Consider the following 20,179-nt stretch of genomic DNA (forward strand, 5'->3'; position numbering starts at 1 on the left):
ATCTCCCTATGGCACATTTGTCCCTTCCTGGCGTGTACCTTACTTCACCCCTTGCAGTTCTTTGGTGTGAGTATGTTCCTTCCACTGGCCAGTGGTGTTCTCATCCTCCTAAGGGGCAAGTGCTGTTGCGGGTCTGGAAGCAACCAGAAGTGGAGGGTCTTATGTATCATATGACCTCACTGATATGAGGAATTCTTAATCTCAGGAAACAAACTGAGGGTTGCTGGAGTGGGGGGGTGGGAGGGATGGGGTGGCTGGGTGATAGACACTGGGGAGGGTATGTGCTATGGTGAGCACTGTGAATTGTGCAGGACTGTTGAATCGCAGATCTGTACCTCTGAAACAAATAATACAATATATGTTAAAAAAAAAAAAAAAAGAAGAAGAAGATAGCAGGAGGGGAAGAATGAAGGGGGGGAAATCGGAGGGGGAGATGAACCATGAGAGACGATGGACTCTGAGAAACAAAGTGAGGGTTCTAGAGGGGAGGGGGTGGGAGGATGGGTTAGCCTGGTGATGGGTATTGAGGAGGGCACGTTCTGCATGGAGCACTGGGTGTTATACGCAAACAATGAATCATGGAACACTACATCAAAAACTAATGATGTAATGTATGGTGATTAACATAACGATAAAAATTTTTAAAAAAGAAGTGGAGGGTCTTGATGTGACTCAGTGTTCCCTGGAAAGGGCCTGCCCCAGGGTCTTCAGGCAGCAGGAGGCTGACCTCTCAAGGCTGCACCATTAAGAGGGCACTGGTGGCTTAGGTGCCACAGGGAAGGACTGGCCCTGCCTCTGGGCCTTACAGACATAGGCAAATGGAAGTCTTTGGGGGCAGGGCCGAGGCTTTGTCCTTTGAGGGTCTGGTGCACTGTAGGCCCCCAGCAAATAGTTGCTCCTTGACTGAAGGAAGTGCTCTTTGTTTACTGGGGACAGTCAGCAGGGTTGAAGGCTTTGTGAGAGGATGGAGAGGTGGGGCAGTAGGGGCAGGTGGCTTGTACGAGGAGGAGCTTGGTTCCCATGAAGCATTGCTATGAGGTTGGTCTGAGCAGGTTCTGAGAGCCTCGATCATGGGTACAGTGGCAGGGGCTGCGCACAGAGCTGGAAGAGCAGTCCTGGAAGGTTGGCTTTCCTTCCATGGGAATTCCTGGACCTCCAGCTAGTGTGGGCAAGGAGGTGGGCTGGAGGGGCAGACCAGAGGGAGGGAGGTCAGCCAGCCAGGACATGACTGAAGTTGCCCAGGTAAGAGGTGGCAAGGGCTCAGGGAGAGAAGGGTAGGGAAGGGATGGGCTGTCTAGGACTAGGGGTCCTGGAGGTCCTCCATGCACTCCCTGATGCTGGCTCCCCATCTGGTGAGTGCCCTGCTGGCAGGGGGTGAGTCCTGAAAGCCTCCAGCAGCCCTGAACACGGCCAGCTATGCACTGCGCCCCAACTATGCAGACCCCCCACGCCAGGGCCATGGCCACTGAGGGACTGCGCTGTTGATCTCTTATGGGCAGAAACAGCACCAGAAATCTCTTCGGCCCCAGGTGGTCTCAGTGTGACCCTCCTCAGACACGGTGACACTGCTGGTTCCTCCCTCATCACAGACACCCAGAAGGTACCAGCCCGAGTTCAGCCCACACGGCCAGCGACTCAGGAGGGGTCCTCAGGGGGAAAGATGCATCCTCCATCGTTCTTTCAGCAGAGGAACAAAGCCAGGAGTGGCCCATTCCCCGATGCCTGTGCATGTGAAGGGATAGTCCTGGGAAGGATCCCGTCACAGGCAGCCTCTCCTTCACTGACTAAGTGGCAGCCAGGGGCCAATTTGTGTTTCCCTTCCTCTTGGGAGCAGAGCCCTCCCTTGGCTCTTGGCAGAAGGGCCATTTTGCCAGGCCCTGGGCTCTCAGAATAGCTGCCTCCCGCCTGAGGGATGGGGACAGCCGGAGGCCAGCATCGAGCAACTGATAGTGATCCTGTGTGGCAGGTTGATCGATGGCGGGATCTTTGGTCTCCACTTACCCGGGCTGAATGTCACATCGTCGATAGCAGCCAGTTAACCAAGTCCTTGGTAACCAGCTGGTCTCATCAGCACCTCAGCCCTAGCCGCGGTTCAAACAAAAACCTCTCCTGAACAGCTAGATTGGACCTGACGAAGATGAATGTCTAATTCACTTGGAATCTCCTTACTGCTGCCTGTAATAAAAAGCCTGCTCCATATATTCACCCCCTGCCGATGTTTCTCTGAAATTAAATATCAGGAGGACATATAATAGCCCAATTCCACACCAGGCCAATATTATCAGATTGATGTCAGCAGTGATAATGGAAGAAGGATAAGTTGATGAGATTTCATTTATTAAATAAGAGCACACGGAGGTTTGGGACTGCGCATGTGAGGACGCTGCGCGCGCTCAGACAGAAGAGCCAGCTGGGTTTGTTCACAAGACCCCCCACACCAGCTCCGACATGGGGGTGACTCGGCCCACCCCCGGCACGAGCACCCACGACAGGAGGTACTGCCCCCGCCCTGCCCGAAGCCGGCTTCCCTGGTTTGCCTCCTTTCCTTTCTCCCTCCCACCTTTCCAGTTGGCTCTGCTGTGCGTCACCAGCTTTGTGCAGCCTCACATTCCTCATCTCCCTCCCTCCCTTTTCCTCCTGTGGGTGCGTACCTTGTAGCCCTCCCCCTCGCCAGCCCTCCCCCGCTCCCCACGCTGTATCACCAAGTTCTAGCTCCATTCCGGAGCCCTGCCAACCTTGTAGTTTGGGGCAAGTGTCTTTTGTTTCTATTTGTACCCTCGGTTGTTTCTTCCTTGGGGGCTTTTTGGAATTTTCCAAAGGCCAAGTAGAGCTAAAATGGACCCAGCAGCGTGGAGAGCAAGAGCTGTGGAGCCAAAACACACCAGGCTCTTATCCTAGCTCCAACTCACTACTGTGTGACCACGGGCAAGTCACTTAACCTCTCTGAGACTAGTGTCCCCATCTATAGAATGGGACGGTAATGCCCAGCTCACAGGTTGGTTGTGGCTATGCTTAGGACCTGGCACGCAGTAGGCCCTGGCAGGTATTGGTTTCAGAATGACCAGGACCACAGGCCCACCCAGCTGTAATCTCAGATGAGGCCAGATTTTCCACCTGTGCTGTTTACTGGCGTAGAAGCGTGGGGGTGACTCGGCTTCGCCCCCTCCCCCCATGGCCTGCTCCTCCGCCCTGGAGCATGGGGAGGAGCTCTGCAGACCTGGTCATGAATAAGAGGTCCCCCACTTGTCAATTAGGTGAAGCATGTCAGAGGTACCCAGTGCTTCTCTAACTGATGACCGCACCGGGGTGGCAGAGATGAGACTCTCTGTTGACTACAGCGCCTGGCACTTGGTCGATACTCACTGAAGTGTGGCTGCTGTGGCCAAGGAGCCCCCTGTTGCCGAGGGGCGCACGTTGCTCCTGGTTAGAAGGTAACTAGTGATTCACCTGCCTCCCACTAACACCCCCCCCACACACACACACTGTTCAGCACTCCCAGCTCTGCCTCCCGAGACTAGATCAGACCCTTTCCTGCAAGACTGACTGCATGCATTTCCTGGAGCCGCTGTGACAAAGCACCAAACTCGGGAGCCTTTAAACAGGACCAGCTGTTGTGCCTTCCTCCAGGCTTCTGGTGCTGCCCTCAGGCCTTGGTGCTCCTTGACTTGCGGGCATGTTACTGCAGTCTGTGCCTCTGTCATCACATGGCCTTCTTTCTCCCAGTGCGTCTGTGTCTCTCCTTGTAGGGACACCGGTCATGTGGGGTTGGGGTCCTCCCTAGCCCGGAATGACCTCGTCCTGATTATATCTGCAACAACCCTGTTGCCCATTAAGTTTGCATTCTGATGCTCCCAAGGACATGAATTTTGGTGGGAAACTCTCCGATCCACTGACCTACATGTGTGTGCAGATAGTTCTCGGGAGCCCTTGGTCCCACAGTCTCACCACATTGTCTTCTCTAGACAAAGTCTTGGCTACAAGACAGACACTTGACTTGACTACTTGACAGACACTCAACCCTAGCTAACTTCAGCCAAAGCTTGTGCTACGGGAAAGCTAAAAAGTCCCTAGCTGAGAATCGAGAAGTTCAGATGATGTGAGGGTCTGTTTCCGTGTGGGCCGTGGCCATGGCTGGTGGAGGCCCAGTTCCTTTTCTCCCTGCAGGGGCCCAGTTTCAGCCCCGGACATTTCACCGGGCCCATGGGGCTGTAGGGCTGTGCTAGCCTGGGCTCAGTGGTGTGGACCAAACCCCGCCTCCCTGGCCAGCGAGGGCAGAGCCATGTGGAATGACGTGGAGCCTGGATGCTGCAGTGGGTGCATTTGCTTCATCTGGTGGTCTTGCCCTGTGAATTGGGTATAATAGTAGATGAATGCATAGGACACTTGCTGCTTCATAAAGCTGAGTTCCCTTCCCTCCTGATACCCCTGTGTGGCAGTTTTAGGAACGGTCTTGTGGGCCCTCCCTTCTGGGCACACTCAGTCACCTGCTTTCCTGGCACAGCTCTGAGCCTGCCCTGGGGTTTCCAAGCCCTGTGTGCAGACAGACTGGTAGGTGTGTCAGAATCCAGTAGTGTGTGTGCCCGTTAGAACGTATCAAAGAGGTTTCTGCAGTGACGGAAGGCTACCAAAGCTTCGCCCCATGGCTGGGGGGGAGCAAGACCAGAGAGAAGGAACACGGAGAGGAGCGCCTGGGTCTGCAGGCCATGTTCGGGGTACTTCCCCATTGTTGACCTCTGTCTTGGGGGAAATGAGAGTGAGGCCAAAAGGCCAGCAGGCCACCTAAGGCCTGAGACTAATACCCTCACTCAGCTTCTGAGGTGCTGGGTACACAGCCTGCCCTCTTAGGGCATTCAGGCTAGTGGCAGAGTGATATCAACTGCGTGGCTAAACACAGATGACAGATGGCAGTACCAGGGTGCGTGGGGGCTGCTCAAGGGCCATGGGAATGCAGTGGGGCAGCAGGCCTAGAGGAAGGCTCAGACCTGATTGCTGGTCCTGCTTGTCAGATGTTGAGCATGAGCAAGCTGCTGGGTCTCTCTGCTCTGAACCAGTTCCTTCATTTAAGATAAACTAAGAGAAAGTATCGTTCCCACCTATAAGGTTCGTCTGGTGATTAAATGAGATAATGCTTAGCACAGGTTCCAGTGAGCTGTAATCACCTAAGAAAAGGGTTTTTAAACTGGCTTGTTTTTTTAGAAATCTGGTCTGCTTTATGTTCTAGAAAAATCACCAATTGCAGTAGAGAGGATGGGCTGGAGGTAAGGAGGAGTTTAAGCAGCTGTTGTCATAATGACGGGGACTAGGAAATAGATGAGGGGGCTTCTGGGAGACAAATCCTGGGGCAGCTTCGGTGTGGTAGGGAGGTGGAAGTGAGTTGTGGGGGAAGTCAGGGATGACTGGGCATCTGGCCAGTGTGGCCAGTGTAAGAGTGCAGGAGGAAAAGGGTGCTGGAGCGAGAACCAGGCCTGTTTGGTCCCTGTGGGCTGCTCAGCCATCAGTGCCCGCACAGGCCTAGAGCTCTGCCATGGGGCATGGACTAGGAGCCCCAGTGCTGTGGGGAGAACGGGGGTCACAGCTAGAGCTCCCAGTGAGCAGGAGAGGGGCTAGTGGAGCACAGTCAGAATGGGGCCTCCCGGTCTGTGGGGATAGATGGTGCTGCTGGCTATGGCAGGGCTATGCTGATTGCCCTGAGCAAGAAGAGCCTAATAAGGCTGACCCGGGGACCAGGGTTGAGTGCTAGGCGGGGGAGCTCTGGGCAGTGCTTCTTCGAAAGGAGAGCAGCTGACAGGGAGCTAAGAGGCACACGTGATTTGGGCTTGAAATGTTTTTCTACTTTTTAGAAAAATGAGTGTGTTGGTGGACAAAGTAGAATGGTGAAGGTATAAGGGAGAAAGGCCAGTAGGAAAGACCACTCAGGTGCTGGGGGAAGGGGGGGTGAGAAGGAATTGCTGATGGAGGGCCCTACAGGAAGATCCCTGCAGAAAGGTATGTGAAGCTGGGGATGCCAAGGTGAAGATGTTCTCTGTGCCCGTAGGGCAGTGATGGACTGTGCTAGAGACATGAGGAAGAAAACCCTGAGACTATAGGAAGGGGGCTGACGGAGAGAAGCTGGTGAAGCAAAGAAGAGGCCAGGGGAGCTCAGGGAGAGCTGGGCCTCAGGAGGTCTGAGCGCTAAGGGGAGAGGAAGACCCTCTAGAAGGATCATTATGGCCAATGAGTCTGCTCTGAGAACCACTCGGATTTGGAGGAGGGGAGGGGCAGGGGAAGCAGGAGACAGGCAGGTAGGGCTTCTACAAACAGGAGCCAGAGGCCCAGTGGAGCATCAGGGGGATAAAAGACCTCTGGCAATGCAGGATGATTGGAAGGGAGAGCAGTGAGTGCCATCTAGGTATGCCCAGGTAAGGGTAAGTTAGGTCACCAGGTGTGGGAGGATGAGTTTCTGAGCTATTTAGGATGGGGAATGGATACATCTTCAATTTCCACTTTGAATGGAGAAAAGCAGGGCTGGTTTAGTTAGAGGCAAAAGAGATTCATCAAGAATGAAGGCAGGAGGAGATATCTAGACTGAAGATGGAGGAAACATCTAGAATGAAGGCAGGGGGAGACATCTAGACTGAAGGCAGGGGGAGATATCTAGACTGAAGGTGAGGGAAACATCTAGAATGAAGGCAGGGGGAGACATCTAGACTGAAGGCAGGGGGAGATATCTAGACTGAAGGTGGGGGAAACATCTAGAATGAAGGCAGGGGGAGACATCTAGACTGAAGGCAGGGGGAGATATCTAGACTGAAGGCAGGGGGAGATATCTAGACTGAAGGTGGGGGAAACATCTTGAATGAAGGCAGGGGGAGACATCTAGAATGAAGGCAGGGGGAGATATCTAGACTGAAGGTGGAGGAAACATCTAGAATGAAGGCAGGGGGAGACATCTAGACTGAAGGCAGGGGAAGATACCTAGACGAGATGGGAGAAACATCTAGAATGAAGGGGAAACATCTAGAACGACTCCAGGTTTTCAACTGAGGTGGATGGCTGGAGGGATAGCCATGCTTGTCACTCAGCAAAGCAGGAAACTAGGGAGGGGGAGGGGGTTCCTTGGTGCTAGATGGTCAATTCCACTGAGGAAATGGGGAGTCGGTATAACATGGGATGCTTAGCGTGAAGGCTCCAGGGGCCTGTTGGATTTAGAAGTCTTGAGGTCCATAGGGTCAACTGTGCAATGGACCTGGGGATTAGCAGTGGGAGGGTTTGGCGGGAGTGGTGGATAAGCTAGCTTGGGGGGTTGCCCGGCAAAGGTAAAGGAGTAAGGGGCCTGTGTGCCCAGAGAAGGGGGGGACAGTGACCCAGAGGGAGAAGGGTTCCTAGCATGTGGTGCCGGTGGTGAGAGCAACTCCCGCTTTTCAGACAGGGAGCTGGGCGGCGATGAGGAGCATCCAAGGAAGGGCAGCTCTTCACTGCTGGCCTTGATGGCCTGACTGTGGTGCCATTGGATGGGAAGGAAGGGTGTGTTTTCATTCCTGGCTAATACTTTGCCTTTTTCTAATGTTACTTATCACTGCTCTTGTGGAAACAAAGAGATAGAACTCTGGTTCATGGGCAGCATGGCGGGAGGGGGACTCCATGATACTGAACGCCCAGAGGTCATCGTGACATTGTTGGCCTTTCTGAGGCCCTCACCCCCAGCATCTGTGCTGTGCCCCTGGTCGGTCCTCTGGGGCCTGTTACCTGAGTGGACCCAGTGGTCTCTGCCACCTGCTCATCGTGTGCCCCCCTCTGCGGCCATCATGCCAGCCCTCAGGGGAGACAGGGTGTGGAAGCCCTTTGTCAGAGGAAGCAACATTCAGCCCGTTTCCTCAGTGTTTGTGACACCACCTGACCAGAAGCCATGCTGGTGTTGAGGACTGACCCCCACATGCCAAGTCTTGGGCAGCTTTGCTCTGACTCCTGACCGCACAGTGGGAAGTGGCAAAGCCAGAACCTTGCCCCGGGTTTGGGACGAAAGCTGTGTTTTCCCCACCAGTCCATAGGGTGCCACGCTCATGGGTCTGCTGGATCCTGGAAGAAGATACACTGTGATCGGTACCGTAAGATTCCTGGGGAAGGAGGCACCAGCAAGGCCTGGGCGAGATCTGAACAGGGTCTGGAAGATACTAGAGCTTAGGTTACAGGGAGAGGGACGTGTACAGAGAAGGTCTCCCCTTTGAGCCGACATCTGGAGTCCTAGCGCCAAAGCCTCCTCGTCTCCACTCTTCACTAAGTGCCATGTGACACCAGCCTCCCTTCTTCAGCTCTCCTCCCACCCCAGCCTGACCGCTGATAGCTGGGTTGTTGGTGAGAGCAGCCCTTCAGGACACACTCTGTCATGCACATGCCAGCCTGGCCTTCATCAGCCTAGGACAGGTGCTGTTCCCACTTGCAGATGAGGAAAGTAAGGGCCAGAGAAGTGAGCTGCCTTCCTTAGCAATGCACTGTCGGCCTTCTGACCTGGGTGACGTCAACCCCCTCAAAGCCACATGGACCATTATATCTAAATATGCAGCAGTGAATATCCCTCAGATAGGGAAGCAGGACTTATCTCAACCCCTGGAAAGTTCATAGCATGCTGTGGATGCGTTTTTTGTGCATTTGAAAAGCAGCAGTTCATAAGACTGAATGTTTCTCCATAACTGCTGATCTGTGTGCAGTGTAAACAGGGTTGCTGGGGACCAGGGAAGGTTGGAGCTGTGCTTGGATAGAATGCACCTGATTTCATGAATGGCTGGACCCCAGGCCCTGCCCTGCCTTGCTTCAGAAAAAGCCTTGTATTTGGAGAGCTGTGTTCTTGCTGTCCTCCTGTCCCATTCAGAGCCATTTTAGTGGACCAGCGGGTGAAATTTCTTCCAGTTGACATTTGCCTGCCATTCCGTCTCCTCATACTGTTCCTGATAAATCCCAGAGGAGAGAAGCCTCTGGAGTCCCAGAGGTGATGCTGGTATGGAGAGGATGGATTTCACCATGGCCCAGTTTCTCTTGAACTTGGAGCCCACTGGGGATTCTGTGATGTTTGCCCTCAAAATGCATAGGGGCCTTTATCCAGGGACCTGAAACCAAAGGAGGTGGGGACAGATGGAGAGGGACAGAATCTAAAACAACTACTCTACCCTTTTACAGCCTGCAAAGTGAAAGCCAGGATCCCTGTGGCAGGTCTGGGGAGGGCGAGGCCTCTCAGGGGGTCAGAACTGGGGCTCCAGGGCAACTCAGCCATACCACCTGGCCCAGGCCCCTCTGACCCCACCTGTCCTGTTTCCCTGTAGACCTGTAGGCCGCGTACAGACTTAGACCTGCCTCCACTGAGCCTGGCACTGCCCCCGACCATGGATGCCTGCGGAGTCCCTTCCAGCTGCTGGGCTGCCACTGGGAATAGGCACTCATGGGGGTCACGTGATGGTGGGGGTTGGTGCCTCAGGAGGTACAAGAGGGGGTGCAACAAAGCCTATGCCCTCGGAGCTACAGCAACAGAGGGACCAGGAAAGAGCCACAAAAGGAAGTGGCCTCATGGGCTTCAGGTCTGGAACCGGGAAGGAACAGGCTGTCTTCCCCAGAGCGGAGAACCAGAGAGTAAAAAGAGAGAGGGGAAGATAGTTGAGATGGAGGGCAGAAAGCAAAAATCTGTGCGTTCCCAGTGTCCTAAGGGAGAACATCAGAACAATCAGAAGTGAAGCAATTAGCAGAGTTGTAGAGAGAATTTGCCCAAGATGAAATGCCCAGCGAAAGGCTGAAAATCCATTTTGGAAGACCCACAATTAGACACCTCCAAGTCAAAGAGTTTTTAAATACGAGAATGGAGAGCATTGGGGGGAGTCAGGTGGGCACCCCAGTGACCCCACTTGTGGGCAGTGGCAGACAGAACCCAGTAAAGGCAGTCCCAGGGTCCAGAGAGGGCCCCTAGGAGCCCCATCTGCCTCCCCTGTGTGAAGATGGGAGGCTAGTGCTGAGACAAGACCCCATATGTCCTAAGTAAGAAATCTCGAAGACCTCATCCATGCCATGTAGACAGAAGGAGGACCGTGATCTCAAGGACTGGAGTGGCGTGGTACCAGAGGACCGGCCTCAGCTCTGTGGCTGCATCCTCAAAGCCTAATGGAATCACACACTGTTGGGGCAGAGCCGGGGCAGAGCCAGGCCAGTGTGGCCTCAGGAGCCGTCCTTTCTGATCCCCTCCCTCCCAGGAACGGGAAGGCTCCTTCTCCCACCACATACTCACTTTCCTTTCGTGAGACAGCAGGCCCGAGGATGATAGTAGCCGACGCATGGGGATGGTGCAGGGGAAGGCAGGGTGACCCGGGCCTGGCATGGCCTGGTTGGTGGCACAGCCCTAGCAGAAGTGCCACCTCTAGGCTAGTAAAATGAGACCAGTAAATCCCAGGTATCTTACCTGCTAAGCCACTGAGCATTCCATTGCTTGCTGTTCTTAACTGATGAACTCAGCTTGTTTGAGGTATTTTAAAATAATAATGGTGCTGCTCCATTCCAGCACCGACTGCATGGCTGGGTTTCTAAAATACAGAGCCACTGGGCTGAGAGAATGATGAACTGCAAGCCTCCCCCTGTGACCGAGGCAGCTCCGCGTCAAGCATCATGGTGATGGTCTCACTGCCGAGAACCTTCAGGAGTGGCTTTCTGCATTTTCACAGTTCCCACCACGTGCCCTGGCCATGGGTGGTGTTTATTCTGGAAGGCCACATCAGGGGTTGGGGTTCCGTCTCTGGCAGCGAAGGTTCCCACGTGGACCTGGCCTGAAAAACCAGTCTGTGGAAACAGTGCGACCAAACCCACGTAAACAAATAGATCCGCCCCCTTCTACTTCCCAGCATGTGACGTTGGGCAGGTTGCTTAATCCTCAGTATCTCAGTTTCTTGGATTGCACCAAGGGATGAGAAATCATAGCGCGTACTACACAGAGCTGCTAGGAGTCCATGAGTAGGATGATGCCTGGCGTGCAGTGTGAGTGTTTTCAGGCATGTGTGCATGCGAGACAGTGCATGTGTGCATGCAGGAGAGAGAGGAGAAGGGAGACGGGGCAGTGGAAGGAGTCAGGAAGGAGACCAACTAGTCAGAGTTGCCCAGGGACACTGGTGACCCATTTTAGCATAATCTTTATTTCACTTGGGTTTTGTTTCATCTTTTAGAAAAGAAAACATACTCATTTTTGTAGTTTCTAAACCTACTTTGATAAAGAAAGAAAAAAGAGTAAAGCATCCCCCAATACTACAGAGGTGATCTCTAGGAAGTGAGATTCTAAAACTGTTATGTATTTTTTTAGACATTTCTGTACTTTTCCAGGTTTCTTTTTTTTTTTTTTTTAAAGATTTTATTTATTTATTTGAGACAGAGAGAATGAGAGAGAGAGAGAGAGCACATGAGAGGGGTGAGGGTCATAGGGAGAAGCAGGCTCCCCGCCGAGCAGGGAGAAGCAGGCTCCCCGCCGAGCAGGGAGCCCGATGCGGGACTCGATCCAGGGACTCCAGGATCATGACCTGAGCCGAAGGCAGTCGCTTAACCAACTGAGCCACCCAGGCGCCCCTTTTCCAGGTTTCTTCATTGTGCGTGTATTAGGTTTTGAAATCTTCGTATGAGAAAAGAGTTGCAGTGGGTGTGATCACACGGTCACAGTCGGGTGTACCCCTTAGGCAGGAAGAGTCCTACACGGTGGCAGGTGGGGGCAGAAGGGGCTTCCAGCAGGCCACCCCAGCCCCACTCCCCTTAGGGCTAGAGCCAGTGTGGAGCCCAGTCCCCTTGGCGTCTGCTGCTATGTGACAGTGCTCAAGCCCCTGCGTCCCCGGTTCTCCCCAAGGGGTAACTGGACGCCGGTGGCCACCAGGTGCCTAGCCTGTGGTGTTGAGTGAGTGAGCCAGTCCCCCTCCTGCCCACTGGGACCAAACCCCGGGCCCACCTGCTCTCTGTCCCTGCAGGCCCCGCAGGATAGAGCCCGTGTGCTCAGGGCTACAGGCCCAGATCCTCCGCTGCTACCGTGACAACCTACAAGAAGTGCTCCTGTGCTCGGACCTGGTCAAGGCTTACCAGCACTGTGTGAGTGCTGCCCACAAGGTAAGGCTCGCCCTGCCCTCCTGCCTGGGCCGCTGGGCTGCTGGGTGCATGGGGGCAGCACGCGAGTGCTGGACTCTGTCTGCCTGTCTTTGTCTGCTAAGTCAGACATGCTAACCTCAAGCCTCTGCCTTGTGCACAGTGACAGCTTCGGGCCTTCAATTTCCTCTGTCACTTCCTGGTTCAGATGTTCTGCCTTGTTGGCCCCATGACTGCTCTCAGATATCTGGGTTAGGAAAAGACCCTGGGCCCCACTAGGCTGGGTCTGGGAGCAGCTCTGGGTCCCATGTTCAAAGGACAGGCCACCTAGTAAAGGGCACGCATGTGCCACCCACTTCTAACCTTTGAGCAGTTGGGGATGGGAGCTCAGAGGAGGGCCCATGGTGCAGGGTAGGGGTCCCAGAAAGGGCGGGGACAGCCCTAGAAGGAGAAGAGCCTCTGGGTTCAGGGAGGTGGAAGAGTGGGTGTGGCCTGCCTGACTGGGTGAGGGAGTGAAGGGTACCTCTCAGCCCACCCCACTTCCATGCGGTCTGAAGGGGCATGCTGGCACCCAGCCCCTGGTGAGTGGGAGGGGATCACAGCAGTCCCACTCTCTCCCACACACTCCCCAGCCCTCTTGCAGGGCAGCAGTGGGGTATCCTAGATGTCTGAGGTTGGCAGTGGGCCTCCCCTGAGACCTGGTCCCAAGGTCTTGCCCTCCTTCCCTGACCCTCCCAGCCAGCTCCCAATACTATCCTCTCACCTCCCCCCTGTTCCTCTTCTAGACAGTTCAATCCCCCTTCCCAAGCCCAGCAGTTCACTGCCCAGGCTGGACCTGGCCCCTCCCCGTCATTCACTTGGGGCACCTGGCTTGGACCTCTCCAGAGGGCTGGCATGTTTGTTCAAAGGGCTGTAGGATGGGGCCTTCTTCCCACGGAAAAGCCCCTTTTGCCTGAGTAGGAGACAAGCTGCTGTAGGTACTGATGGTGGAAAGGCTGAGGTCAGTGGTCAGGTGGCCCTCTGGCTAGGTCTGGCAGTCTCCTCCTCAATAGCCCAGCCTCACCAGAGCTCCCCTCACCTTTCTGTCAGCTTGGGCCCCGGGAGGTGGAGCTGCTGCCGCACGGGCTGCATCTCACGCACAGGGTGCCGTGTGCCTGTCTGAGCTTCGAGGCCTGCTGCCTGGAGCGGGCTGTGGGGCAGCCCGGAGCCTAGCAGCAGCTCTGCACGGCACCAGGTGGGTGTGAAGCCTGGGTAGGAGGTCACGTTTCCTCCCCACTGTGGAGCATGGAAAGCTGTTTGCTCTGTTTCGAGTTGAGCAGGAAGGGTACTGCCAACGGTCCCTGCAGCACGGAGCGGAGCTGGGCCGGTCGCCCTGCACCATACCGCACGGCCATGGGAAAAGGTGGCCCTCCTGCACCCCTTTGTATCTACCAAGGTGTTTGTGAAGGCTTGCACGAGAACCCTTGCCCTGCCGGGATCAGCGGGCCATTGCCCGTGCTTGCACACCATGCACCTAACTTTCTACTGAGGGAGAGACCTGGGGTCCTGCCGTGGCCCCCTTGATTCCCCACAGAGCCCTCTGGCACCCCCTAGCCCCGACCGCCCTCCCTCTCTTCCTTCAGGCCCCACGGCCACAGAGTTTTCATCCCCTCCCCCAGCAGAGTATATCTTTAACAAACACATCTCACCAATATATCTTCATTGCACTGAGGCAAAAATGTGATTACGAAGGAAGACAGATTGCATTTAACTCCAGTGTGTTCTCTGTAGCTCTAGCACGCCTGAGAGAGGCTCTGGGGCACTGCCAGGCCTGGCTCCCTCCTTCCCGCCACCGCGCCCCGCCCCCCGCCCGGCGTTATTAAAGCCTAAATTGGAGCCTGAGCAACTGGCAACAGCAGAGGCCGGCCCTGCTCCCGCTGCGCTGCGTCTGCAGGGTCCCCTCAGAAGAAGGGTGTTCCACCGACCCCTGCAGGGCCTCAGTGCCCAGACACACACATTGCACCCTGTGAGTGAGATGCAACAAGTGTTGCTGCCCTCTGCCGACCTCTGCCTCAGAAGGCTCCTGGTGGGGCCGGCAATGGGGCTTAGAGCGTCTCTGATAGTGATTCGCTTCTGGAAGCACCAGGTGGCAGGAACCCGCGTCTCTGGCAGACAGGGAGCAGGTATCGGACAGAGGCCCGCCTGGTCAAAAGCTGGGGTGAGAGGCACCTCCCCAGAACTCCTGCCAGCACCTGTGTGGCGCCTCCCAAGCCCAGGGACATGTACATGTGTGTGGATGTGGGCAGTGCCTTGGAGGCAGGTTCCAGCAAGGAACAGCCTGAGTGTGAGGGCTCTCACACACCAGAGCTTTCTCTCTGACTGGTTTCACTTAGAAAAACTTTGAGTGGTTAAGTAAGAAAACAGGGGAGACGTTGGTGGGACAAAGCAGCATTGGGCTGAGGCCTGCCTGTCTGTAAGGGGGGGCAAGGCGGTCAGATGGCTACAGGGTCCGTGTTAGCAGGCTGCTGCAGGCATGTGTTGAGTGGGCACCGGGCACAGAGGTGAAGAGACCCAGTCCAGGTCTCAGGGACCAGCTGGGGGGCACCCTTCCCATTAAGCAGTGACACTCATGGGGCATCCCAAGAGCCGGGGGCCCTCTTGGAGCCGAGGCCTGGGGGATGCACAGGGTTCCCAGCAGAGTGGGCCGTGACTGAACTGTGACCTGTTCTCCTTTGTAGGGGTGAGGAGTGGCCCTCAATCCTGGCCCTGGCGGTGACTTGGAGCCCTGAAGAAGGAACCGGTTATGGGACCACAGTCCACAGCCCCCTAGGCCACAGCCATTTTCTCCTGGGTGCCTATGGATGCCTCTGTGCTTGGGGCTGCCATGTGTTTGAGAAATAGAGTATGTGCTACTGTCTGAAAACAAATAAAGCAAATGTCTTTGTTTTCAGTCATTCTCTCGGCTGGCAGACAGCCACGGCTGCCTCCTGTCTGTACGTACCTGTGCTGGACCATGGTGATGTGGGCTGAATGAAACAGGCTTCTCCCCTTGGGGGGCACCCAGCCTAGCAGGGGAGATAGATGTGGAAACCCACAGTTATGCTGCAACAGCGGAAGGCCAGCCAGAAGCAGGTATGAGATGAAATGAGGGAATGCAGTTCTTTCTAGGGATGGAACAGAGCGAACAGGCCAGCTTCCTAACAGAGGTTGTCTGAGCTCCAGTGTAGAAGCCGAATGGAGGACTTGCTGGGCAAGCCAGAGGCTGGCTGAGTGAGACCCTAGATGCCCAGCTTAGGGGGCACAGAGCATGCACAGCTGGGCTTTGCAGAGAGCAGAGTGGGAGCTGGGTGGGGTAGCAGGGATGCCAGGCCAAGGCATTGAGGGATCCCTCTGAGGGACACTGCCGTGGCTCTCAGGGAGGGTGGGCTCAAGTGGGGCAAGACTGAATGCCAAGGAGAGCCCTGCAGGCACTCAAGGGCACGATGAATGGGAGACTGGTGGGCCAGGTCATGGGACAGACTGAGGTGAGTCTTAGGAGCTGAGATTAGCATTTGGGTGGTGTAGGGGGGGATTAAGGGTGACTTCCAGATCTCTGGTGTAAGTGCTGGTGATTCTAGGAACTGAAATGAGGGACACAGGGATTGAGAAGAGCAGAGGACAGTGGGGTTTGGGACGGGCTCTGCTCAGTGGGTGTCCACACACCAGCCCGCCAGTCCTTGACCTTTGACAGGATCCCAGCTGAGGCGCCTTGACCACACGCCGGCTGCACCCAGCCTGTCCCAGTGCTGTGAGGGAGGTAGCGGGAAGAGTCCGAGGCGGGGCTTCTGATCCACTCACTGCTCTACTGGTGACCGTGGATTTCCTGTGGAAGTTCCTTTGGAGAGCCCCTAGCCATCTGGAGCTGAGAGCCTGGATCCTTACTCGGGCTTTGCAGCCCAGGCATCTCTGCTCATCCCCGAATTCTCACACACAAAGCTGAAGTGGCGGTTGAGGCTTGGCGGTGTCCAATTATCTGGGCAGGTAGCACAAGGCAGCTTTATTCGGCCAAGCTACATACTGGCTGAGAGGAAAAGAGCTTTGGGAGATGCCCTCTCTCCCAAGTTCTGGGTCAGCTTGCCAAAACATACAAGGAGGCATTCAGAGAGCACGCGGAGGTGAGCGGCCCCAGTAAGTGGCAGGGTGCCCTGGCCAGATCCTCCTCCCAGCCTCCCCCAGCAGCCCAAGGAAGGGCTGGCCCTTCATCAGGCCAGCGTGGGGGGGCGGGGGCGGGGTCACAGGTCACCTGGATTGTTGACGTCAGAGCCATCCTTCAGCCGGAAGCTGCTGAGGCCCTTCTGAGACTCCTTCAGAAGCCTCTGGCATCCAGGGCTTTGCCCAACTTCCCAATCCCACGGGACTATCTCTCAGACTCCATCCTCCTACCCAGAGTCCGCTGAGGGCAGCTGTGTGTGCGTCTGGCCATCTGTGCGTTTATATGTGTGCACGTGTGTGATGCATGTGCAGGCGTACATGTGTACGTAGATGCCTTTGTGTGTGTGCACATGTGTTGGCACAGGCCCGTGTGCACCTGTGCGTATGTGTAGAGGTGCTTTTCTGTGTGTGCACAGGTCTGTGGGTATCTACCCATCTGTGTGTGTATACACAGATGCCTTTGTGTCTGTGCACACATATGTGTGTGCAACGGTCTATACACATGTACTGTGTTTGCACAGGCAGCCGGCCATGCTCTCCACCTGCCAATACTCCCGGGCTCTTTCCACCTGGATCTCAGCCCATTTCCCCGATTTCCCCCGAGTCAGAACCAAGGTTCTCCCCTCTGATCTCCACCTCTTCCCTATGGCTGGGGACCAGTGGGTATTTACTTGGAGCCACTGTATCATTGTGTTGGCATGGGGGGGGGGCGGGGCATGTGCTCAAAGTGCAGGCTCTATGTGTGTCTCCTGTGTGGACCTGCATCTCCAGCCCTTCCATGTGGCCATATGTGGTAGGAAGTCAAGCCTGAGAGAGCATTCCTGGGTGAGGGGTGTGTCCAATATTGTGTGGACCTGGAGGCAGACGTTCCTGGGCTCAGGTCCCAGCCACATGGCTGTTGAAAGGGAGTATTAATACCCATCCCACCTGCTTGCTAGGGGATTAAATATGATGTCAGCTGTGACTTCCAGGGTCCAACCAGGAAACCCAAAAGCACTCCGATTATTTAAACATAGGGAGGGAATTGATCACAAAGAAGATGGAGAAGCTGAAAACCCAAATAGAATGGTGTGATAACCCAGAAATTAGCCAACGGCAGGAAGCTCACATCACTCAGGGCTGCAGGGATAAAGGGAAAAGGCAGGGTCACCCAGTGGAGGCTGACAGCACAGGGGCCCTGCTCACGTGAGCTGGAGCCGCTGAAGGGGCACGGCTGCACGGGAGGTGGCTGCTCGTGGCTGCTCGTGGCCTCTCCCTTCCTCCCATCCTCCAGCCTCGCTCGTGCCTCCCATTAGCTGAACCTAGCTGGAAGTGGAGGGCAAGGCATGGTCCCGGCTATGGAGGGGCAGATCTGAGGCCCCGGCCCACAGGAGGGGCTTCGGCATGACTGGGGGCTGCTGAGCAAGCACGTGTGCCTCTGCTTGGGTGGGCATGCGTCGTGGGTGCAGATAAGTGTGTACACATACCTGTGTGTGTGGATAGCTTGAATTGACACGTGATGGACAGTTTCCAGAGGAGTACTAGCCATCACCCCGATTGGACGTTCCCCATGTGCCAGGTCCTCTCCCACACCCTTTGTAAATGCTAACACGTTTAGAGTCACACAGCTCTGTGGGGTAGGGCTATTGCTGCTCCTGCTTTCCAGATGAGGAAACCATGGCACAGACAGTGTGAGTAACCTGCCCAAGATTACACAGTGCACAGTGTGGAACAAGGGTCCTGGGGTCCTGGCTGTGTGCTGGGCCAGGCCCAGGGACATCCGTCCAGAGGCTTGACTCTACCTTGCTCCAGGGATCCAGCTGAAGGGGCCAATCTTCCACCTCTCCCCTCGTCTGGCCCCCCAGATGGGAGTGTGGACGCTGGCAAAAGAAATGGCCGGAGTCCATTCCCTCCAACGTCATTACTGACTTGGAGAGGCCCAGTAATGCCAAGGCAAGGTCTGAGCTCCATCATCAAGGCGGCCATGAGCCCCAGGGCAGGATCTCTTGTGAGGTGCTGATTCATACACCTGCCCTGTCTCAGCCACATGCCACCACCTCATCCACCCCCAAGTATGGCCGCGGACATGCCAAGTCATTCCAGGTGGCTGAGGTGGGAGTGAGAGCAGGGCATGGGAGAAATGTCCAGTGTGTCCTGGACACGCAAAAGGCAGAGTGTCACCGCAGATGTGGAGAGGGCCCTCCACTGAGGCCATTGCCGGAGAAGCAGCTCACATGACCTCTCTGGGGGACAACTTTGGTGAAATGTATCAGAGGCCTTTTAAAGTGTGCAAATTCACAAAAAAACACCCCAAAACAGCCTACCCCCAACACACACACCCCCCACACACATATAATCCACCTGTATGTTGTTTACAAGAGACCTCACCTGAATAAGAGCACAGGCTAGTTGAAAATAAAAGCATAGAAACAGAAGCATATCAGCAAACTCTGAGAAGGCTGGAACGGCTGTGTTACTACCAGCCAAGGTAGACTTCGGGACAAGGAGTGAATGAGCAACGAGGTGGGCAGTTCAAACACTAGCAGGGACGGCATGCAGGAAGACTTGGAAATCCTAAATGTGCATGCGTCTGACACAGCAAAATAGGTGAAGCAGGACTGACAGAACAAGGAAGAGGAAGGGCCACATCCACAGCCATCACTGGTGGCTGGGAGCACGCACACAGCCTCTGCCTGGTGATGGCAGATCAACGGCTCTAAGGAAACTAGCGTGTAAGCAGGCACTGTGTCCTAGAATGTTTGTCCCGGCCTTTGCACAGCCTCTGGAGCACCCACTCTGCAGCATAATGTGGAGATTCAGGACCTGGCATCGGAGCCAGACAGACCCAGCACCCACTCCAAGCCTCTGGACAGCAGCTCCTAAGCCCCTAGGCCTCTGTTTCCTTATCTGTAAAAGGAAGACAGTCATAGACGCCATCCCTTCAGGGGGTTGTGATGACAGGTGTCCCATGGTTAGTGCTCTCTAAATGTGAGGGCAGAGGACCTACCACCCAGGTCCCCTTTAGGGCCAGCTGTGGACAGATAGCCCTCACCCCCGAGTCCTCTTCCTCTGGGAAGCACCTTTGCTAGGGAGCCACCTCACCTGAGTCACACCCCAACAAGCCAGGAGTTGTATCCAATTACTGCTTACTGGAGTGGGGTATAGAGGCCCAGCTCTCATGCTCCAAGTTGGAGCAAGCTGGAAGAGTGTTCTGACCTGAGAGCTGTGCATGGCCTCATCGAGACTGCTTGGCAGCCCAGCTAGTCCTGCCCTCTGCTTCTTCCCCTTCCCAGAAGTGGTGACCCCAAGGACACTCACATAAACATCCTGAAGCCTCATCTCTGCCTCAGAATTGGCTTCTAGAGAAACCCAAGGAGCTAATATTGTTCATGTTATTATACCTCATGTACTGTGAAAACAATGGCAATATTGGTCCGTGCCCGCATGGGCTTATAGTCTAGCAGGAGGAGGTAGTAGGAGTCATGTCATAATTCCAAAAGACATTGGAGGTCCCTTGTGATGAGGCCCCTAGGGAGAGCCCCCGGGAACTCCAGGCTCAGGGTTCTCAGGCTGTGGGGTCAGGGAGGGCTTTGTTGAGGAGACGAGGCTTAAGTCCTAGTCTGAGGGCTGAGCCAGAGTTGGCAGGTGAAATGACTGCTTTGTTTATTGTAGTATTTATAGCAATGGCAAAATACTGGAAACAGTCTAAATGTCCAACAACAGGGGATGTATGCATTAAGTAAAATATGATCTCCATAAGATAGGTCTCTAGCCATTAACAATGGTGACGTGGAATGTATTTATCAACATGGAGCTCTATGTACTCTCTTTTAAGAAAATAAGTAGTATATTACAGTGTGAACCCATTCTTTGGATGAAAATAATATGTGTTTTGTTGACTGTGTTTTCCATTGTTCTAAACTGACCTGAACACTTTAATAGTCCCCAGACTCGATGCCCTCCCAAA

General features: G+C 55.0%; 1 protein-coding gene across 2 annotated transcripts in view; it reads left to right on the forward strand.

Annotated features, from left to right (window-relative positions):
- The window catches only part of CHCHD6 (coiled-coil-helix-coiled-coil-helix domain containing 6), a 245,183-nt gene extending 230,191 nt beyond the window's left edge, over positions 1-14,992 (forward strand). For both annotated transcript variants that reach the window (XM_036078524.2, XM_036078525.2), the window contains 2 exons: positions 11,952-12,087; positions 14,781-14,992. In XM_036078524.2, coding sequence (XP_035934417.1) covers positions 11,952-12,087; positions 14,781-14,786 — 142 coding nt within the window. In that variant the 3' untranslated portion in view covers positions 14,787-14,992. The remainder of the gene's footprint in view (positions 1-11,951; positions 12,088-14,780) is intronic.
- Positions 14,993-20,179: the final 5,187 nt, after the last annotated feature.

This window comes from Halichoerus grypus, chromosome 1 (genome assembly GCF_964656455.1).
Source record: "Halichoerus grypus chromosome 1, mHalGry1.hap1.1, whole genome shotgun sequence".
Classification (NCBI taxonomy): domain Eukaryota; kingdom Metazoa; phylum Chordata; class Mammalia; order Carnivora; family Phocidae; genus Halichoerus; species Halichoerus grypus.